Source organism: Mesoplodon densirostris, chromosome 11 (assembly GCF_025265405.1).
Source record: "Mesoplodon densirostris isolate mMesDen1 chromosome 11, mMesDen1 primary haplotype, whole genome shotgun sequence".
Taxonomy (NCBI): Eukaryota; Metazoa; Chordata; class Mammalia; order Artiodactyla; family Ziphiidae; genus Mesoplodon; species Mesoplodon densirostris.
The window spans coordinates 40,079,116-40,094,859 of record NC_082671.1 but is presented as its reverse complement, the minus strand read 5'-3'; the positions used below and the strand labels follow the sequence as shown (position 1 = coordinate 40,094,859).

The window sequence follows — 15,744 nt, the reverse complement described above, 5'->3', positions numbered from 1 at the left end:
TAAAAACAAAATGAGATTTCACTCAGTACCATTTAGGTAAACTTAGAACATACTGCGTAAAATTATAATATTCAAGAACATTGAGAAAACACCTATAGTGGAGGAAAATAGTACAGATAAAAAAAGTTTGAGGAATTAACATTTACTTTTATTTATATGTATAGAATTGAAGTAAGGATGCAAATTCTTTTTTTTTTTGGGTAAATGGCAACTTTAAAAAAAAAGAATTCTGTGTGTTCATTGAAGTTACATTACAAGCAGATGTAACTTAGACAAATTCAACTCCAGCAGAAGGCATGTAATTTTAAGTTCCTCAAGAAAGAAACTTCAAGTTATTAAGATACAGAACAGCCTGTTTTATATGCTTAGAATTGTCATCATATTTTTCAGGAGACAACCCCTCATCCTCAACATGGTATGAAGATGCTAGTTCTAATAAACATCACTAACCTGGGGTCTGTCCAGTGCTCATACTGCTTAGCACATAACCGTTTCCTACCTAGAGTGTCAAAAGCCAAGGAAAAATCATTAAAAGCTATAATATGGTGATAGAAGGAAGAATCACCTGTTGAGTTTGTTAAAACACTGTTTCCTCAGCCCCATCCCCAGAATTTCTGTTTCGGTAGATCTGGGTAGGCCTCATGAATTTGCATTTCTGCTAAGCTCACAGGTGATTCTAATGCTGTTGGTCTAAGTATCACACTTTGAGAAATTCTGTAGATAACGTTTCTTAATATGTATTATGTGAACCCCCATAGGCAGCAGCTTCCAGAGCCCTCCCCCAGACCAGCAGAATATAAATCTTTATGAAGGGACTCAGGAATCTGAATTTCATGATTCATTTCCTTTTTGGTCATATAACTGCACAACTGGAGGTGAAAGGGGAAAATAACAGAAAGTTTCACTTTTAGGTGCCAATAATGCATTGCACTACACTGATAGAAGAAGTTATCCAAAGTATTGTATAACATCTTGTTTATTACTTAATATTTTCTAAAGTGAAAAATGTTAGTGGTTTTCCAAACAGCCAAATAAAAATAATTATTTATAAATAAAAATAATACCAGTTAAAACAAAAAACAAAAAAACCACACCACTACAGTAGGCATATGTTCACTAAGAGAAAGCATGTTAGTATCTAAGTGTCTGACTTTTCCATACCACTGAAAACAAAGAAATTAATTGTTCTGAAGGCCCTAAAATCATACTAGGCCCTTTGTTGTTGTTGTTTTTGTTGTTTTTGTTGTTTTTGGCTGCGTTGGGTCTTCCCTGCGATGCGCAGGCTTCTTGTTGCGGAGCACGGGCTCTAGGCATGTGGGCTTCAGTAGTTGCAGCACGCAGGCTCAGTAGCTGTGGCTGGCAGGCTCTAGAGCTCAGGCTCAGTAGTTGTGGTGCACGGGCTTAGTTGCTCCGCGGCACGTGGGATCTTCCCGGACCAGGGCTCGAACCTGTGTCCCCTGCATTGGCAGGCGGATTTTTAACCACTGCGCCAGCAGGGAAGTCCCTAGGCCCATTTTTATCAGAATGGAGACCATATAGCCTCATCTGAAGAAATGCTAAATATTAAAAAAAAAATGTTAGGCGTAAAATATAATTTTGTTTAAAACATGTAGTCCTATTGGGCTTCCCTGGTGGCGCAGTGGTTGAGAGTCTGCCTGCCGATGCAGGGATCACGGGTTCGTGCCCTGGTCTGGGAAGATCCCACATGCCGCAGAGCGGCTGGGCCCGTGAGCCACGGCCGCTGAGCCTGCGCGTCCGAATGTATATACCCTAAGACAACCCAAAGTCTATATTAGAAACCTAAAAACCTACCTAAAAAATTTTCAGAAGTTTTCTATGTGGATTTTTCTGCTAGATATCAATTTATAATTTGAATTTTTCATCTTTATATTCATGTTGTATTTTTTAAATATTAAAATGCTTAGTTTTTTCAGAACGTGCATTTCTAATCTAGCTCTTAAGCATCTCATTTCTTAAAACCTCTCAAAAACGTGATATTTTCTAATGATACCTTAGAAAAGCTTAAACCACTCTAACTTTTTTTCTATTCTGTTAAATTTGACTATTTTCTGAAGATGTTGGCATTGGGTGGATAGTCTGATTATTCAATTGGAGATGTGTGGCTAGTTACAGCTTGTATTTTTTTTTAATTATTTTAAAGTAGAATAATTGTAGAATCCAGGGTGTTGCTGAAGAGAGGAGAAACCTAATCAATAGATTATCCCTTACTTTCCAGAAAATTTGTTTCATGTTAACACCTTATTCCTCAGTTAGAAGCAGTACAGCTTTATTAATTGACTAAGTTGTACTATTAATTTTTTTCTGTATGGTTTCATTTAGGTATAACTATCTCAAAGAATGCCTTTGAGATTACTAACATTATGGAAATAAAAAGGTCCAAATTTTGCTGTTTTCCTGAAATAAGTAAAAATTCTTGTGAGGGTAACATGAGAAGTTGATGTAATTCAGACGTTTTCATTAATTGCTCAAAAATATTGATGAGATATGTGAGTAAAAATCTGGTGGAAGAAGATAAGCGTCGTTGATAACTGAAGAGGCAGTTTTTCATGGGTTAGAAAATATTCAGAGAAGAATCCAAAATCAACAAGGTAAGGCATGAGAGGCTAAAAAAAAATCAAATAGAAAACTAAGCCAGTAGTTCTTAACTCATATGTTGTCCCCCTGCCATCTGTGGTGTTCTGATTAACAGAATTCCAAATTGGTGACTGAAGCACTAAGTATAAACTTAATCTAGTGGCATATTAGTATTTTTACAGCACTCTGTCCCTGAGTGCTCTTCTTGGAGAGAGGAAGCACTTTATAAATAAAACCATTGCATACTATTTTTCAGTTAGGATAAATAATAAACATCTAGGTGACTCTGCAATATTCTGTTTTTGTTTTTTTTACACCAGCTGTTTTGCTATTGTACCTGTTTAAGTACAGGTAGAAAAACTTAGCATATACTTCAGAATTTTTTAAAGAGTTATTAAGCCCAATTTGCATATATAGTAATTGCACGGTTAACTGTATAAATGGATTCAGAAATGGTGGATAGACCTATTAGATTGAAAATTCATATTAGGAAACTTGTCAGATAAAGTGTTTTCATTTTAACAATAAACTGTACAGAGACTTTACAGGCTCCGGACGCGCAGGCTCAGCGGCCATGGCTCACGGGCCCAGCCGCTCCGCAGCATGTGGGATCTTCCTGGACCGGGGCACGAACCCGCATCCCCTGCATCGGCAGGCGGACTCTCAACCACCGCACCACCAGGGAAACCCTGTACAGAAACTTTTAAAGTACTTATAAGCATGATAGTCTCTACTTATTTGAAACATTAGTAGGTTATGACAGTTTTATTTTGGTACTAAATGAACAGTGGTTATTATAGTTCACAGAAAGTGCATTCTTAAAGTTTCTATGAAAGTATACAAATTTGTTACCAATTTTAACCTTGTTCAAATACTGGAAATGGGGGATTGAGTGATTTTGGATGTAGGGGTCGAGAGGATGGCTCAAGAGCCAGTTTTTTATTTCTTGTCATTCATGCATATTCATATATTTTAAGTTAATAATATGTCTTCAATTTGAAATGCAACCTGTGAGCCATAAATCTAGGGTAACATTCTAAAACCTGCAATTTCTTGTCATTTTTAAAGACATTTTGAGTCTTTATAAATTTTCTTTCATGCTTCATCTCATTTTATCTTATTCTTATTATTGGTCTCATTAAGGAAAAGACATAGAGCATGACATTGTAAATCAACTATACTCCAAAAAAAATTTTTTTTAAAGAAAAAGACATAGAATGACTTTTTCTGAGACTAAAGTTTGAGGTAATGGAACAGCCAAACAGAACTCCCTAGGATGAAGTTAAATATAGGGAGCCAAAGCTTGGGGAGTAATGAGAACTGCAGGTATGGAGTTATATTCCTAGAAGTGAGAAATATTAGGTGTATGTGAATTATCTAATTAAAAATGTAAAGAACTGTATACTAAACCTTAAAGGGTATCCCTAAGTAATGATATAAAAGAAAGATCAAATAGATAATCGTGTAGATTCAGGAAAACTTGGATTCTGTTTTGTCATAGAGGCCAAAGGAAAAAAGAGCTTCTAGAAGAAAGAGAATGGTAAGCAGTGCTAAATGATGCAGAAATTGGGGGGAGACAGAAGAGATTGGGTGTATTTGACAGATGGGGTCAGCATGATGAGAATGACAAATAGTAGGAAAAGGGGATGAATACCTAGTCAGAAAATGGAACACCTGGTATAGATCATTCATCATGTAATGTACTGAAAGAAGAAAGATAACTAAGGTGTACTTGGTTGGAAATGCAGGATTCCTGGAGAGAAAAAGAAACTATATAAATCTGTTTGTTATTTAAATATACACATCCTTTCCTGGGTGTTTGTCACCCAACGATGAAGGCAGCATAATGGTAGAATGGAGTTCTTGTGTACTGCTATTTACCGATAAACTGGTTTTTTCTGGTTATTTTATTTTGGTGGTCCAAACTCCAAATCTTTTTTGGAAAAGCTTGTGCTTGTACATAAACACACACTTCCCATAACTCTGTACTTTGAGGTTCCTCAATTTAATATTCATTAAGATCTTGAGTGTGTATGCAGATTTTCCTTTGAAATGCTGAAAATGCACATCGATTAAATAAATCTTTCCTTCATGTAAACACTGTTACCTACTTTCTGTTGTGGTAAGATAATGTATAACCTAGTACTATGTCTCCAAGTTTTACCAAAGAGAGCATGGTCACAGTCAAGCTTCTTAGTTAGTGTTAGCTTCAATATTTAAAAGCCATATCCAAATTCAATTGAAATTAAGACATTTAAATAGTATTTCATGCATAAATGAATGTAACTTAAGTATTCAGTTCTCATATAGATGCTTGATTCAGAGGTACTCACAAATAATTATTGGTTATTTTATTTCTTCCTTTCTCCCCTAGTTTGTTCTGAAAAAGATTTGAGCAATGTACAGTAACATATGTAAGTCAAAGTTAACTATATGAATAGATACAAAAGTCAGGACAAATGGAAAATAAACAATTGTCATAGTAAGTTGAAACCAGAGAAGTTAGCTGGTAGGGAGCAGTAAGGGCTTTTGAAGTTACTAAAATTAATCTGCATATGTATGAATTTATTTTGGATCCTGATTCAAACTACCCAGTTTTTGAGGCAATTGGGGAAAAGATGTAAACATGAACTGACTGTTAGATTGGGACAGACAGTAGTATCAAAAAAGATTTCTTACCTTCTAGGATGCATACTGTAGTGTTTACAGGTGAAATTATAAATGTCTGGGATTTGCTTTAAAGTTGTCCAGCAAAAACATGAAGGAATGTGGAGGCCAAGGAGATTATAAATAAACCAAGAGTGGTAGAATGTTAATAATTTTTGAAACTGAATGACTGATATTGGGTACATGAGGACTTGTGTGTTTGGAGATATCTGTAATAACAGCAAAAATAAAAATGGGTTGCAGTTTTGGTATTGAGATTGATAATGGCTAAAGAAAAGTAACTGTAGTTTTATTTTTTTTAAGTGGAATGTTTTGTCAAATACCATACAGAGCAGTCAAAATGAGGAACAAAAATCAGGTTATGAGAAACACTTTATATATAAATTTCCTTAAATTGTCTTTTGTTTAAGTATTTAACACCCTGCCTGACACAGAGGAGACACATAGCAAATGCTTGTTGAACTGAACTAATCTGTATCTCACAAGAGTAAAAGTGCTTAATTTTTCAAGAGATTTAAATTTCTCTTTTTCTCTAAGAACTTACCCTAGGATGATTGTTAGAAATGGGGAAAGTTTAAGGTCGGTCTTGTCTTTCTTAATAAGATAGTTTTTGTTTTATAATGTCAAAATTTACAAATTCGGGTTGTTTTATATCAGGTTTGAAAATAACTATAAAAAGTTTTAAATAACTAATTTTGCTATGTCAGCATTCAGACTTAATTTCTCTATATTTTGATTGCTCAGTATGGTATTAGATTTCCATGTATGTTGACTATTTAGGTAACTTACAAAGATTAAGCTGTATTTTTCTGTTCAAGTACGAAGTTCAGCTTAGCCTTGAATTGCAGGCTTTTAGTTGAAACATTGGAAATAGGGAAATTAAAATACTGCATTCAGTTGTCAGGGATGAAGTTTAATTTTCTCTCTTCATGAAATCATTTCAGCTAAACTCATGTTTTACCTTCTTCTGCCTTGTTAAGAGACGATTCACTGCCTTATATTACACTTAGCCCAAACTAGCCAAAATTAGCTTAACACTAGATAAATGGCTTAATATCTAGTTTATGTATAATATTCTGAGCATTTTCTTCACTCGTCTCTTCAGAAAGCTACTAGTGCGAAGTTCCTAATAAACAGTGTAATTTCCAAGTTATATCAAAGAAAGAGAGTTAAAGAATTCAGGTTATAATCCACAGATTGACTAGTCAACCCCTACACTAACTCCACAAATGTTAGCTAGGTTGGGCTATGTGTAATCTCGGTCAGAAGTTGGAATCACAATAGATAAGTGATCTAACTATTAACCATAATGTCTGTAACAGGAGGTAAAAAGTGTTATCATACTTTTATTTAGCTGTGGATCACCACATCCATCCTGCTCTCTCTGATCTCCATGCTCTTTAAGAACAATCTCTCTACCAATAGCATTTATCTCAATGTTTCCTAGACCTCGTTTTTTCCTTTGTTATCTCCTGTCTCCTATACATATAAATGCCTAGCATACTGCCACACGTATAGTAGACACTCAGTTAACACTAGTTCGTGCTTTTGTTTCTTTTCCAGTATCACCTTCCTTGCTAACCTATAGATATAAACAAATCTCTCCCATCTTTTAAAACAAGACCATCAGCTTCCTCTGAATACCACTTAGTTTTTCTTCTAATAACCAACTTCTTTAAAAAGGCAGTGCTTGGGCTTCCCTGGTGGTGCAGCGGTTGAGAGTCCGCCTGCCGATGCAGGGGACACGGGTTCGTGCCCCGGTCCGGGAAGATCCCACATGCCGCGGAGCGGCTGGGCCCGTGAGCCATGGCCACTGAGCCTGCGCGTCCGGAGCCTGTGTTCTGCAACGGGAGAGGCCACAACACTGAGAGGCCCGCGTACCGCAAAAAAAAAAAAAAAAAAAAAAAAAAAAGGCAGTGCTTACCATTCCTTACCACATATTCAGAATTTAACAAAGTCCTTATTTAACTTTTTAAACCTAGTTTATTTGACCTCTCTTAAATACTTCTTTTTGATAGCTATCTCCTAAAGAAATTCTCTTATTTTGAATCCATGATACCACAGTTTTTCACGGCTACCTCCTTGGCAGTATGCAGTTTTACCTGCCATTGTTTTTGTATAGTGAAGGAGGTCAGATAATAAATAACACGTTTGTGTTTTTATGAAAATAGTTTTGATCATGGACAGGTACCCTGAAGGGATCTTGTATCCCCCTCAGTGTCCATGGACTGTACTTTGAGGACTGCTTCCTAAACCTCCAAGATATGTTGCCCTTGCCCACTCCACTGTCTTAGTCCCAGCCTTTTTTACTTCTCACCTTTGTTGTTTTTAGTCTCCTAAATGCTCTTCCAATCTTCAGTCACTTTCTCTTCCTCAAGAGTTACCTTTCTAGAATACAAATCTGATTACGTTGATACTGTTAAAATCTTTCAACATGCCACAGCACAATTGGATAAAATCCAAATTCCTTTGGAGAACATAAAAAGGTTCTTCATTATCATACCTACCTTACTAACCTCTGTTCCTATCACTACACCCTACTCTTTCAGCCATTTCATTGGTAATTCCCTAAACACATCATGCTTTCTATAGTCCCACACATTTTCACATGCTATTCTTTCCACCTGGAGTACTCTCACTTTCCAGTTTCCACCTACCCCTCCAACTGTGCCCATCGTTTTAAAATCACTTCATGTTACTACCCACAAAATTTGACTTGTAGTTATATATATATATAATATATAAATATATATTATATATATATATATATATTATTTTTTTTTTTTGCGATACGCGGGCCTCTCACTGTTGTGGCCTCTCCGTTGCGGAGCACAGGCTCCGGACGCGCAGGCTTAGTGGCCATGGCTCACGGGCCCAGCCGCTCCGCGGCATGTGGGATCTTCCTGGACCGGGGCACGAACCCGTGTGTCCCCTGCATCAGCAAGCGGACTCTCAACCACTGCGCCACCAGGGAAGCCCTTTTTGTTATAATTTTAAAATTTGTTTAAGGACTTACACTGTTTTATAGTTATTTTGCTTGTATCATTTTCCCCTATTAGAGTATGAGCTATTTGAGATCAGGAACTCTCTCTCTCTTTGTACCCCTAGCACTTAACAAGGGCAAGGCATAATGTAATCATTTAATAAATGTTTGAGTGTTTTAATGAATTTCATAGAAAATTCTAATACTGTTCTGGGATAGAGTTGCTAATGAATAGTAAAAAGGCCACAGATGGGCAGAAAAAGGGGAAAAAAAATATATATATATATATGCCTCAGCCATATATAATATGTAATAAATATACATATTATAAATAAAAGTAATCTGTATTTTCATAACTTTTACTATAAGTAAAATTCAAGGGAATATTTCAGTTTCTATCTGTATACTTGAAAAGTTGTAGTGAATTGAATTAAATTGTAGTCAGATGGATCACATTTTGAAAAATTAACCTCCTTAATTGATTATAAGTCAGTCTCGGTGTTTTAGATTGTTTTCCTAAGTTAGCATTCTTAACATAAAGGCAGAAAATGCCATAATACTTCTATATTAATATTAATTCTATTAATATCTTAAAATTAGTACCTTAAAATATTAGTATGTTAAAATTACCTTTTAAATTTGTTTTCTACATTGTTTTATATTAAAACTTGGTTGCTTGTATTTTTGGATTTGAGCTTAGTACAGTTAAATAAAATCTTGTAAGGGTCTTCCATCAGAAAAGCAGCTAAATAGAAGTCCCACTTAATGTAATCTACCTGTATATAACCTGCATCAACAACAACAACAAAACTCTCCTTTAAAATGAAGAAAAAAATTTTACCAATATTTCATAATATATAAAACTTCAAAAGTTAAGTAAAATTTTATATGTAAGAAATTTTATTACCCACCACTTAGTTTAGCAAAATCCAAATTACCTAAAAGCAAATTTTGTAGATTACACTTTCCTGCCCAATGACCATTTTGCTGTTCATTAGCACCTGAGTAGAGGAAATAAAATAATTTTTAAACAGTAATCACTTTGGGCCTCACTAATTTAGAATTTATGATGACTGAGATACTGGACTGAAAGTATTAGCTTCTTACAGCCCGTGGCCTAGATGTTGCCTAGTAAATTAAAATTGTATACAAAATTATGAGGGAAATTAAATCTTTTAGAGATTTTTAAGTACTACTTTAAAATAATCATTCCTATATAATGGATTTGTTTACTATAAATCATGCCTATAAAGCATATTTGTTGATTAAAAGCCATTAGTAATTTAGATTTCTCCAAAAACATTCTGAATTAGTGAGGTGTGTAATAGATAGTGACATTTATATCTGTTCAGTTTTTGCAGGGATAACCTTGGCCAAAAATTACTTCTCAGGATTATGTTTGTAATTCTCTTTGCTATTTCATCCCTCTCGCCTTACAGTTTTAAAAATTGATAAAATCTATGATATCTGTGTCTGTGTTGTATATAATTGGAATGCCATAGTACCTACTGAGACACAGAGTAGATTTCTTTTACATGCTTCCTTTAAAAATTAATATTTTAATTCCATTGATTTAAGGAAATTATTGATTGTAAGATATTAATAATGGTTATCTGAACTCAGAACTGGGTGTATTGCATTAGTAGATTTATAAGAATAATATCAAGTTTTATATTTAATTTGATAAATTTCCTTTGAAAATAGTTCCCTTATATACTATTATTTTTTATATGAACAAATACATTGGAAATTGAAAACCAAAGGGTATATGGTGATTTTGCTCATAAATCTGTTTTCCAGCATTCATTTACTACATACATTGTCATCTGTAGTTCTTTTCTTTATTTCATAATTAATTTCAAAATTCAGCATTTTTTATCTAATTTAACATTTTCATATTTTTAAAGGTCCCCAGGTGCATCCAATTTTTCAACTTTACCAAAGATCTCTCCTTCATCTCTATCAAATAATTATAACAACATCAACAACAGAAAGTAAGCACTGAATCTTAAAAACTCTTTGTTTAATTGATCGCCCTATTGTGGTTGCAAAAAATCTCTTGTATCTAAAATTTAGGATAAAAGTCTTAATGCATTAAAATTGATTTTCTTTTAAATCACTGGTCAGTTCTTCAAGGAGTAACTTCACAAGAAAGCAAGCAGAGGTATAAACTTCTTGATTTAATATATATACTACAATAATTTACTAAAAGAGAAATAAAGCACTTTCAGAATTTCATATTCTAAACACTAATTATTGAAATATATATACAAGTCTGTTATAATTCAAATTTTTAGGAACAGTATAAATTTCAGATATCATTTTAGAACTAGACATGTAATCACAGATAATACATAATGTTTTTTAAAAGTGTTTATCAGATTCTCAACTGGAAAACATACAAATTTTTATGTTTATCAAAAAGGCAATTACTTTTTCTGAAAAAGTTTGGAGAAACAATTCCCTTCCTCCATCAGGAATAGTATTCAGAATCTTAGGATTTACAAAAATTACATGAAAATGTGTGCCATATTGCTATAAGAAAAAGGATTCAAAGTCACTTGGGATTCACTATAATGTCTGACATGGATGTATTACCTTGAAAATTGGCATGGTTTTATATAAAAGGATAAAACGAAAACTTTATTTATAATTAGTCCATTCAATTATGGGAAGGATTTTAATCCAGAGATGATTATTGTCCTTTTACTTCTTGGATATATACATTGTAGTTTATGTATTAGGTTTACAGGATTTATGTAGTTAAATATTTACACTACTTGTCCAGTTCATAAATGGCATCTGATTATTCCAAAGGGTAAATTTAAAAGGACTGAAACTATTCATGAAATAATCTTTTAAAAAGCACCGTTAATTGAATTTATAGGTTTAATTAATGTTCCCTTAAAATTCATATGGAGAGGTGGGGCTTGACAAAATGATTTTAATTTTAACATACATCTGGATTGTAAATATATAAGAATAGCCAAAATAACTTTGGAAAGGAAAAACAATGAGAAAGGATTAATCTTACTAAATATCACAACCTGTTATAAAGATATAATAATTCAAACAGCATAGTACTGACCCAAGAATATACCTCCAGATCAGTGGAATAGAAAAGAGAGCCCAGAAACAGACCTTTATATATAAAAGAATGTAATGTGATCAGAAAGTGTCCTAGACTAATGGAGAATGGGCAGATTATCCAGGCAATGCTATTGGAAAAATTGGATTGCTATTTCTCTTTAAAACTTTAAATTAAATTAAAAATTTTAATTGTCAGGCATATTAAAAATTAAACAGCAAATAAATGGAAAATATTATTGCTACAAATGACAAAGGAAGGGCAGATACTCTTAGTATATCAAGCTCATAAAAATCAGTGAGAAATTTTTTAAGACAACTAGAAAAGTAAATAAATGATGCAGCTGAGCAATGAAAATAAGAGAATTAAAACAGACATTTTAAATGTTCAAGTTCACTACTAACTAGAGATATGTAAATTAAAAACATAACTCCATCCACTTTCCCCCACCTCAATCTCATTGGGAAAAGTTAAGTGATGGTATCCGTTCTTGTAAGGATTCTGTTTGAGTGGTTGGAGTATTAGTCCAACTTTCGTAGAAAAGAGTTTGCTATATGTATCAAGAAGATTTAAAACACTAATTCCTTACTTTAGTAGTAACAAGATACGTGCACTATAGTATAACAGTGAAATATTGAAGACACTGGATATCCAAAACTGCAGTGTAGTGTGTTCTCTTCTATTTAAAAATGTATATCCACAGGCAAAAGAGTAAAGGGAAATATCCTCCTGTAATCTGGTTTGTATTTTACATGGTATCTTTTAATGTAATTCATCAAAAGTAATTTTCTCATCTGAGATAAAATATTGTTTGTGTTTCTACCAATTGCAGATGGCTCCCACATTTACTATAAAAGAATTTGGTTCCAGGTATAACATGTACTTATAGTTAGTTATTCTTTGGAGAGATTTTTTAGCATTGTATATAGACTGTATTGAACATAGGCTGTATTTTGACCAGAGTTGCCATATTAGTATATGTGATCTGGTGCTTCTGTTTTTGTCTTATTTCTCTCTCACAGTAAAAATATGACAGTACAATCTGATCTCAAAACCTCTGACTGCAGAAAATATTGAGAGGAATTGGAGTGTTGTCTTAAAAGTTTAGAACACGATTAATTAATGATTCTACTCCTATGACTAGGTTATATTTTTAGCTATTTATATTTGTCTATTTTAGACACTAAAATAGTCCTTTCATATTAGAAAATTTTAATAGCAAACAGCTACTGGTACCACCTTACTTAAAAGTAAAACTTAACCTTTCTTAGTAAGGAACAAAATTTAAACATTTACAAAATGGAGAGTTTTTTTTTTTACTTTAAAACACTTGAATTAATGTTATCATAACAATTATTTCACATAAAATTTATTTCTTGACTTTTCAACTTGTGGAAATAAGTAGCTGCTTAAGACTTCAGGTGGAAATAGCATAGTTTCTTTAAAAGTATGTAAAATGGGTAATAACCTTTTAAGATTAAATACGTTTATGAAACTTCATATATGTGGAGATAATACTCCAAGTGTAAAATGCATATTAAAATCAGTAGTTGTGACACAACGTTTATATGGCATTTTTTTACAAATTCAAGACTTAAACTGATACATTATTAAGATGTAAAGTTTTCATTTCCAGAAATAAGAATATTTGTTATAAAAGTAATAACAAAGTGTACTTGGAATTATTTCATTGAAGTTTAATAAAGTTTAAGTTTTTATTAAAGACTAATATTATGAAGAATCAGATGCCAGAATATTGTTCATTCACCCTGTGTAGTAGTTTTACTTGTTAATCCGTACAGTATTAATTCTTGCCTCAATTATAATTTAAGTATATTTTTAATATGTACCAAAATCTTTCCATTTTCCGCATTTTTCTTCTGTCTTGCTTCATTTGCTTTACTATACTACTTCTTCTAAAAAAATCTCTTTAGGGCTTCCCTGGTGGCGCAGTGGTTGAGAGTCGGCCTGCCGATGCAGGGGAAACAGGTTCGTGCCCTGGTCTGGGAAGATCCCACATGCCGCGGAGTGGCTGGGCCCGTGAGCCATGGCCGCTGGGCCTGCGCATCCAGAGCCTGTGCTCCACAACGGGAGAGACCACAACAGTGAGAGGCCCACATACTGGAAAAAAAAAAAAAAAAATCTCTTTAATGTATTTATTTATTTATTATTATTATTATTTTTTTTGCAGTATGCGGGCCTCTCACTGCTGTGGCCTCTCCCGTTGCGGAGCACAGGCTCCGGACGCGCAGGCACAGCGGCCATGGCTCACGGGCCCAGCCGCTCCGCGGCATGTGGGATCCTCCCGGACCCAGGCACGAACCCGTGTCCCCTACATCGTCAGGCAGACTCCCAACCACTGCGCCACCAGGGAAGCCTTTAATGTATTTATTGTCTCAACTCTTGGCATTCCACATCGGGGCACATTGTATTTTTCTGTTAATTCATTTAAAGCTCTTTTATTTGAAATGGAAATGACTCCCTGAAAGAGATTAAGCAATGAAAAGGAACTGGATTTTGGAGACTGCCAGAGACTAGCCATCTGGCTTTTGACAAGTTAGTTGCTGAAAGTATCATTTCATTAACTGCAAAGTGAGCATAATTACAGTTATGAGGATTAAATTATAGATTTATAGTGTTTATAATGTTAAATGTAAATGCTAATTAAAAAGTCAGTTTCAGCCACCATCACCCTGATACCAAAACCAGACAGAGAAGCTACAAAAAAAGAAAATTACAGGCCAATATTACTGATGAATATAGATGCAAAAATCCTCAACAAAATACTAGCAAACAGAATCCAACAGCACATTAAAAGGATCATACACCGAGATCAAGTGGGATTTATCCCAGGGATGCAAGGATTCTTCAATATACGCAAATCAATCAATGTGATACACTATATTAACAAATTGAAGAATAAAAATCATATGTTCATGTCAATAGATGCAGAAAAAGCTTTTGACAGAATTCAACACCCGTTTATGATAAAAACTCTCCAGAAAGTGGGCATACAGGGAACCTGCCTCAACAAAATAAAGGCTATATATGACAAACCCACAGCAAACATCATTCTCAATGGTGAAAAACTAAAAGCATTTTCCTCTAAGGTCAGGAAGAAGACAAGGATGTCCACTCTCGCCACTGTTATTCAACATAGTTTTGGAAGTCCTAGCCACAGCAATCAAAGAAGAAAAAGAAATAAAAGGAATCCAGATTGGAAAAGAAGAGGTAAAACTGTCACTGTTTGCAGATGACATGATACTATACATAGAGAATCCTAAAGATGCCACTAGAAAACTACTAGAGTTAATCAGTGAATTTGGTAAAGTTGCAGGATACAAAATTAATGCAGAGAAATCTTGCATTCCTATACACTAACAACGAAAGATCAGAAAAAAAATTAAAGAAACAGTCCCATTCACCATTGCAACAAAAAGAATAAAATACCTAGGAATAAAACTATCTATGGAGGTAAAAGACCTGTACTCAGAAAACTATACAACACTGATGAAAGAAATCAAAGATGACACAAACAGATGGAGAGATATACCATGTTCTTGGCTTAGAAGAATCCATGTTGTGAAAATCACTATACTACCCACAGCAATCTACAGATTCATTGCAATCCCTATCAAACTACCAATGGCATTTTTTACAGAACTAGAACAAAAGATTTTAAAATTTGTATGGAGACACAAAAGACCCCAAATAGCCAAAGCAATCCTGAGGGAAAAAAACAGAGCTGAAGGAATCAGAGTTCCTGACTTCAGACTATACTACAAAGCTACAATAATCAAGACAATATGGTACTGGCACAGAAACAGAAATATTGATCAGTGGAACAGGATAGAAAGCCCAGAGATAAACACATGCACATACGGTCACCTTATCTTTGATAAAGGAGGCAAGGATGTACAATGGAGAAAAGGCAGTCTCTTCAATAAGTGGTGCTGGGAAAACTGGACAACTACATGTAAAATAAAGAAATTAGAACCTCCCTCATACCATACACAAAAATAAACTCAAAATGGATTAAAGACCTAAATGTAAGACCAGACACTGTAAAACTCTTAGAGGAAAACATAGGAGGAACACTCTTTGACATAAATCACAGCAAGATCTTTTTTGACCCACCTCCTAGAGTAATGGAAATAAGAACAAAAATAATGAATGAAACTAATGAAACTTAAAAGCTTTTTGCACAGCAAAGGGAACTATAAGCAAGACGAAAAGACAACCCTCAGGATGGGAGAAAATATTTGCAAACAAATCAATGAACAAAGGATTAAACTCCAAAATATACAGGCAGTTCATGCAGCTCAATATCAAAAAACAAACAACCCAATCAAAAAAATGGGCAGAAAACCTAAATAGACATCTCTCCAAAGAAGACATTCAGATGGCCAAG

At 34.1% G+C, this 15,744-nt stretch overlaps 1 protein-coding gene across 3 annotated transcripts in view; it reads left to right on the top strand.

Moving 5' to 3' along the window:
- The window catches only part of USP15 (ubiquitin specific peptidase 15), a 137,213-nt gene that overhangs the window by 70,672 nt on the left and 50,797 nt on the right, over positions 1-15,744 (top strand). For 2 of the 3 annotated variants that reach the window (XM_060112013.1, XM_060112015.1), the window contains exon 7: positions 10,153-10,239. The exons of the other annotated variant lie outside the window; for it this stretch is intronic. In XM_060112013.1, the coding sequence (XP_059967996.1) occupies positions 10,153-10,239 (87 nt within the window). The remainder of the gene's footprint in view (positions 1-10,152; positions 10,240-15,744) is intronic. 3 annotated transcript variants of the gene reach the window in all.